This window comes from Hoplias malabaricus, chromosome 16, assembly GCF_029633855.1.
Source record: "Hoplias malabaricus isolate fHopMal1 chromosome 16, fHopMal1.hap1, whole genome shotgun sequence".
NCBI lineage: Eukaryota > Metazoa > Chordata > Actinopteri > Characiformes > Erythrinidae > Hoplias > Hoplias malabaricus.
Genome location: NC_089815.1, coordinates 7,768,075 through 7,775,851, shown reverse-complemented (window position 1 = coordinate 7,775,851; position 7,777 = coordinate 7,768,075). Strand labels below are relative to the sequence as shown.

The window sequence follows — 7,777 nt, the reverse complement described above, 5'->3', positions numbered from 1 at the left end:
AATAGTGTTTAGCCTTTTACACACAAAGTGAAACACAAAGAAGAAATGAAGAAAGAAGAGACTGGTGAAAAGTTTAAAGAAGCCAATTTTAATAGAATGTAAAAGAATGAAAACTTATTTGAAAACCTAATTTAACTTAATCTAAATTAACTACTTTAGGAAACTTAACTAAAGTTAATGATATAATAAAAATATTTATATTAATTTATGTTTATATAAAATAGTTAAAAATATGTTAATGATATAATAAAATGTAACGTTTGAACGGAACTTAACTTTTAATAATATATTAAAACTAAGAATTGAACGGAAACCTAATAAAGTTAATGATATAATAAAATTTAACGCTTGAACGGAACTTAACTTTTAATAATATATTAAAACTAAGAATTAAACTGAAACTTAATGAAGTTAATGATATAATAAAATTTAACGCTTGAACGTAACTTTTAATAATATATTAAAACTAAGAATTGAACGGAAACCTAATAAAGTTAATGATATAATAAAATTTAACATTTGAACGGAACTTAACTTTTAATAATATATTAAAACTAAGAATTGAACGGAAACCTAATAAAGTTAATGATATAATAAAATTTAACGTTTGAACGGAACTTAACTTTTAATAATATATTAAAACTAAGAATTGAACGGAAACCTAATAAAGTTAATGATATAATAAAATTTAACGCTTGAACGGAACTTAACTTTTAATAATATATTAAAACTAAGAATTGAACGGAAACCTAATAAAGTTAATGATATAGTAAAATTTAACGCTTGAACGAAACTTAAGAGTTAATATATATTAAAATTTAAGGTTTAAACGGACATTTAACTGTTAATAATATGTTAAACTAAGACTTGAATGGAAACTTAGAGTTAATCTATTATCTATTATTAATCTATTTATCTATTAACATTTAAGACTTCAGCAAAAACTTTGAGTTAATGATCTATTAAAATGTAAAATTGAAAGGAAACTTAAAGTTAATGATCTATTAAAATTTAAGACTTAAAAGGAAACTTAATATTAATGATCTATTAAAATGTAAAACTTGAAAGGAAACCTAAAGTTAATGATCTATTAAAATTTAAGACTTGAAAAGAAACTTAAGATTAATGATCTATTAAAATGTAAAACTTGAAAGGAATCTTAGTTAATTATGTATTAAAACTTAAGAATTGAAAGGAAACTTAAAGTTAACGATCTACTAAAATTAAAAACTGTAATGGAAACTTAACAGAGTTAATGATTAAAATGTCACACTGAAAGGAAACTTAATTATTTATCAGTCATATTAACCTACATGAAAGGAAACTTAATTACGTCTAAATATCCCACATTATTTACATATTTACAAAATGCAGCAGAAATTTAAACAGCCACTGAGAAGCCCTCGTCCCAGATACCAGGAACTTCATCCAGTAGGTTGATCATTTCCTCCGCCAGCTCCCAAATGCCTGGTTCCTCGTTCAGTTCTTCAATCAGGTCAGGAAAGAGCAGGTCTTCCTCCTTGTCCACAACTGCGTCGCAGGTGTCTTCGGTGGAGCTGAGACGAGGTCTCCTGTGAGGGGGCTCAAGATCCTCTTCATCAGAGAGCTCTCTGATCCTCTTCCTCCCCGTCTCCACAGTAAAGTGCAGACTGCAGTGTTGCTCTTGTAGACACTGACCGAAGAGCTGTTGCTGGCAGATGTTTACAGCCGAAGGTTGTGCAAGGGGCAGCTGGCCAGCTGCACAGAGGGGGTAGCACAAACCTGCAAATATCAAAGTAACCAGTGAATACTCTAATCAGCTTTCAGTTCATCTGCTGCAGGTGTGTGTGTGTAAAAGATTTATCCCCCTGTTAAGATTATAAATGTTGGTCATTTCTGAATTAAACTAATCATCAACATTTCTGCTAGTGCTACAGAGTAGGTCTGAGCTGATGTTGGGTTTAAAACACAACATGCAATATTTTAAAGGAAGTACATAATGCAGTATGATAATTCTTGTATAATTTATGGTATTTCTAAAGATGTTAACATTGACCCAACTAGAGCTTTACTCTATAACTTCTAAAACATTTCCAGTATAAAATAGAGTAATAGTTTTGTAATTAAATTAATTTTTACATGAAAGTACAGTAAATTATACAGTAAACTATTAAGAATGGACATCAGCTCCAGACATTACAGTGAAATTGAATTAAATATGAAAACATATTCAGCAAATTTATACTGTACTGTATCTCACTGGCAATGTTATCAGAAATATCTACCAAACAAAGCTGGAGCCATTTCAATTTACAAACATTTTCTTACCTGCAGATGTTGCGGTGTTAAACTGAACATTTGCTGGTGCCACGAAGTACCTCGGTGATACTGCTGGGCCTACAATAAAAAATCATGGACAACACATAAATAATAAGGAATAAGTACCTTTCACAATCAGACGTGTAAGATTTAATATAATTGATGTTAAAAACTGAGGTGAAACCCACCAATAGGACGGAGGAAACCCGGATAGAGGTGGTTCTCCAGTCCGTAACGATGGAAAACTGGCTGGATGTTAATAAACTGGACCCCAGCTGAGGCATAAGGCAGACCTAGGAACAGTTATAGCAGATTTGTAGATTTGTATACAGAAAACCAAATGGCAGCAAAGCAGCTTTATTTAAAATAATAGTTTATTATTATTTTTTAAATATTGATTTGATAACTTTGCCTTTATTAAAGATATCAACATTGTATCCTCTTAATGTTTGACCTAAAGGCCTTAAACATTGTGTAAACATCCAAGTTTCTTGTAAAAATGAGTTTTTACTTTTATTTAAATATTTTTACATTTTTAACAAATTACTTCGGTCGACATTAACACATTAACATTAACAGAAATGTTTTAAATCATACCGTGGCTGAAGAAAACTGCTGGTCCCTCGATGAATCGATGGACCTGAACCACAGGCTGAAGAACCGTCGGTCTGAAGAAAGCCATCGTTGAAGCAAATATGCGAAAATGTCAGAGAGAAATCTCACGTGTATTGTGTTGATCTAGTCAGGATCAAATCTGAGTCCAGAACGTTCAAAACCAAACACATACCTGCAGAGTTGATGATGTCATCCGAGCGTTTGAACCCAAACATTCTAATCCCAAAATTCCAAACCAATGGTCTGCAGCAGGGAAGCAGGAGGATGATGGCTGATGTGTGGACACTAGAGCTGTACAACAACTGAACAACACCATTTTCACCAGTGATTTGTTTATTACAGTCTCCTGTATGGAAGCAAATCTGTCTCATCAGACTTTGGAATATTACCACCTTTGAATTTGTAGCACTGAATTTTTTTTGCACTGAAATTATGCATCTGAATATAATTGCCCTTGAATTGAACTCGTGAATTTTCAAGAACACGTTTTCACTGTTATATTAAAGGCTAATAAATTCAGATTAAAAAATTCAAGCTCAAAAAAGTTGCTCAAATTCGGCAGACGAAATTCAGATACCAAATAAATTGGTTACAAAAAATTCAGAGTACACATCCGGGACACCAAGGATTCATTAGGATTTTCTCTTTCACTTTAAATGCTGCACTAGTTGCACCCTGTCGCCGCTAGATTGCGAAATACGAACACAACTTCCATACCGTGGAAAAACTACACGTTTAGCTTCCTTCCGCGGATATAATCTCTTTATTTTCAAACCTTATTTTAATGACCTTAAGACCAATAGGTGTGGGTGACATGGTGTTTTTAGACCGCAGCCCACTTTTGCGGAAGAGGTATTAGACAATAAAATCTCACTTTGCCAGATTCTCAAGGGAGAGTGTGGTCTGGTACTTCTTGCCACTTTAACCAGGCCAAAAACCACTTACTACTGCCGGGAAAGAATGTCATCTCAAGTGTGAGCAGCCGGCCTGTGGCTGAGGGTTTAGACAGGTTGACAAAACTGCATTTGCTGCGTTCAGTGTTGCTTAAAAGTGAATACTCTGAGCTGCAGACACTGTTTGTAATAAAACATTTGTGCTTTGATGACAGAATTAGGTTTTAGTTCATAACACGATGATCCCTGGGAGAGGAATTTGAAACAGGACAGAAAACGAGGGCTAATGCTAATAGCACAGTTTTGGGGCCTCTTCAGCTGGAGAATTTCGCATTGTTGATTGTCATGTGATATAAACATGGAGGGTGCCCTGCTCTAAACGGAAAATAACAATTTATTCAAAAACTACAGAGCAATTTACTTTTTCAGCTTATGCCAGTATATGTCACACATGGTGGCATTTAGTGCAATTATATTTTGTGTATTTGTTATTTTGTGACCCTAAAGATGCCTTCCAGTAAGACAGGGTTGGCTTTAGCATTTAAAACATTAGCAATGCATTAGCATTCAAGTTACTATCAAAACAGCACAACTGACTAAAAGCATATTTTCCATTTGACTGAGTTCTTTTGAGCTCCAATTTATTTGAGCTCTTGGGATACAGAACCTCAGTATTGACCCAAGGACCACCGAATGATGCTTTTCAGCCCACTGAATGTTTCGTAGCCAAGTGTTTGAGAAACCCTGGACTAGAGGAAATATTTCTTTTAGCATGCCAACATTTTTCAGTGTAAAAGTGTTTTCAAAGAGTGCTCAAGTGGTTTGCGGAACAATTTTGCTTTTGAAAGTGTGCCTCCTTCAGATGTAAATTGTTCAGGACGCTGCATTTTCAAAGGGAAATGTTCCTAAGGCATGGCCTTTTGTGTCTCTCAGTCCTTCACAATCAAACAATCTGTGGTTGACGTCTGAAGCCAAAAACATGGCTGAGACCAGACAGAGAGCCATGTCAATGTCAGAATCTGAAATTGAAGTAAGTGGATTTTTTGAATGGAGGTCCTTGAAAACAGCACTGAAAAAGCCAAAGGGCCAAAATATCACACTGTGTGCTCTCTCTCTGCCGAAAACTGATCTCTAACCAAGAGAAATCCTCTTAAATCAATCAGTTTATTGAACATTTCTATATTTTAGATTGGTGTATGCATATTTTAGTTTATTTAGATTGCAACCATATTATTTAATTGCTAAGTAAATATATTACATTCAATTATCTCCCTGTATTGGCAAGTGAAAATGTGAATATGTGCAAACTAAGACTGCAACCACCAATTATTTTGGTAGTAGACTAATATGTTTATATTTATCGATTAGTCAATTAGTAAACGATTAAACAAACTCATTTAAAATGGAACAAAGAGGCGAGTTACTGTACCATTTAAAGTGGATGGGGTGGCGAGTTTGTCAGGTTAAAATGTTTTCTTTTTGCATGAGAAGTCTTGTTTGTTGTTTAAAATGAAACGAAATGACTAAAACAAAACATTTTACAGTATTCTGGAGTTACATGGTCTTTTCTAAAAGCAGACCCTTTTTTGTGCCCTAAAAGTTGGAGATAATATGTCATAAAAAGGTTTTTTAAAAAACCTTTTTCGCCTGAATGGGGTCCCATAGAGTTCCTTCCACAACGTGCTTCTCTAGAGCTCCACAGAAGCCCAGTGATTGGCCAATCATTGTAAACCGCCAGTCTTTGCTTTCGTATACCTCCTTACTATTGGTTTACAGATGTGTCAATCACAATTATGACCAGTCTTCTAAAAGCTTTGTATTGAGCCCGCCCCCACGGAGCGTTTATTGGTTCAAAGCAAATGCGGATTATACAAAGGAATGCCGTACGTTTTAAATTCACGAATACTTTACGTAAAAACCTTTCATATTCTGGGCGCCAGTAGCCTCGAAATGTTCAACTACATATTTCTGCAGGCCGGAGGCCAGCAAGTGGGAGGGGCGTACGCAGCAAGTGGGCGGAAACCAGCAAATGGAAAAGCAGCCTTTGTGATTTAAAAAAAGGGCATAGTTTCTCTCCAACAGAACTATATACCCTCTACTAGATATATAGTTTAAAATATTAGGTTTCAGTGAAAACGAAATACATAAAACCTCTGATATTTTAATTATATATTTTTGGTAATCTGATTATGGGTTGAACTGCAAACTTATGAAATCCATTAGGTCTCTTATGTCTACAATCATTATTTTAATTTGATTACAGAATATTATAGGACTGTATTATTTGTTTGTACTCAGCACAGTATTGGATTATAATCAGTTTAAATGTGTAAACCCTTCAGTAACACTACAGAAAATGGCCCACTATTCAAATAAATATTTAAAGCAGCTCCTTTCCATTAACGGACATGGGGAAAATGGTGCAAATAATTATAAAAAATAATTTGCAAATAATCATAATATTCAGCAAACCTACCCTGAGCACTGAGGTCATAGTGGGTGTATATGACAGTGTAGTCAGTGCATGTAGCTACAAGGTAGGTGAACCTAATAAGACGGAAGTTCACTGTAATGTAGTTATGGTTTAATGAATTCCAAGATAGTGGTGCAACCTTTCAGGAAATTTGGCTCAACTTAAAACTAAGAATATAAACAGACATTCAGAGATGTTCACTGTACTTCATCTAGTTCCTTTGCGTGGTTTTAAATGATTCTTTATTGAAGTATGTCCTTGTTGTAGAGTATTATGTATTACTCTTTGTGTTCAGATGATAACATATGCTTTGATTTGGCATCAGAACCAGGTCTTGGAACACCCTACTCACAAAATTAGTTGAATCAAGTTTGTTTGAACTGGTAGAATAGGATCAGAGTTGGATAACACTGGCTTAGACTGTCAGAACGCCTCCCTTTCTTCTTACCTGGATTGTGCATGTGAATTTGTAGAAGGACTTTCATTCATTCATTCATTCATTGTCTGAAACTGCTTATCCAATTCAGGGTCGCGGTGGGTCCAGTTCGGAGCCTAACCGGAATCACTGGGTGCAAGGCTGGAACACACCAGTCATTCACAGGGCGACACACACACACACACACACACACACACACACACACACACACACACACACACACACACACACACACACACACACACACACATTCACTCACGCTGAGGCGCCAATCCACCTACCAACTCCTCACAGACAGTCACATGGAGTGTGGCTCAAACGCACAACCTCCAGGTCCCTGGAGCTGTGTGACTGCAACACTACCTGCTGCAACACCGTGTCGCCCGAAGGGCTATCAATTTATTTTAATACAATCATTTATTTCAGAAATAGACCATATGTACAAATATTTGAGGACAAAGTTGTAATGAATGTATTATACATTAAGTTACATCCATTACTAACACAGATGTGCAAACGTGCACACACTGCCTCTCTAATCCCTGTAGAGAAATACTGACAGTAGAATTGGATTCTCTGGAGTAGAGAAATATGAATCTAATGCCAGGCGAAGAATATATAGCACCCCAGCACTGAGCTGTGCTGATGAACCCATATTTACTGTGTTGTCTCTTGTTAGGAAGTGAGTGGTAGCCTATACATGAGCAAACATTATCATTCTCAGTACATGGTCTCAGTTAAATGGTTATTCTCTTTATTTATTTCAAGAATTTCACTTATTAATTCAACCGCAAACAAGTCTGTAAATCACAAAATGTACTCCATATAATGTACTCAATGTTTACAAGGTACAATATTAATACACTAAACAAAACAGTTATTACATGGTCACAGCTGTACTACAAAATACACAATATTCTAACACAATGTCCCAAAGAACTCACTGACATTCTCTTAAACGTCCAAACAATGCTCAAACAGAGCAATTTGAGCTGCACTAGTTATAGAAATCTGTTAGAAGAAAGAAAATAACTAGGATATCTATTTTGTGCAGGGCATTTT

General features: G+C 35.2%; 1 protein-coding gene across 1 annotated transcript; it reads right to left on the bottom strand.

The window, feature by feature from the left end:
• Nucleotides 1-1,267: 1,267 nt before the first annotated feature.
• LOC136671298 (uncharacterized) lies at nt 1,268-3,093 on the bottom strand. Its single transcript, XM_066646958.1, has 4 exons — nt 2,896-3,093; nt 2,487-2,591; nt 2,308-2,376; nt 1,268-1,761 (listed from the first exon to the last, which is right to left on the bottom strand). The coding sequence occupies exons 1-4, from the start codon at nt 2,978-2,980 to the stop codon at nt 1,382-1,384; spliced, it is 639 nt and encodes a 212-aa protein (XP_066503055.1). The 5' UTR covers nt 2,981-3,093; the 3' UTR covers nt 1,268-1,381.
• Between the last annotated feature and the right edge of the window lie 4,684 nt (nt 3,094-7,777).

Bases quoted from the DNA above. Each gene is read 5' to 3' on its own strand.
- LOC136671298 (XM_066646958.1), bottom strand. From the start codon at position 2,980: ATGGCTTTCTTCAGACCGACGGTTCTTCAGCCTGTGGTTCAGGTCCAT. The intron at 2,592-2,895 runs GTATGATTTAAA...AACTGTTCCTAG, and splicing joins AGCAGTTTTCTTCAGCCACG to GTCTGCCTTATGCCTCAGCT. The intron at 2,377-2,486 runs GTGGGTTTCACC...TTTTTATTGTAG, and splicing joins GGGTTTCCTCCGTCCTATTG to GCCCAGCAGTATCACCGAGG.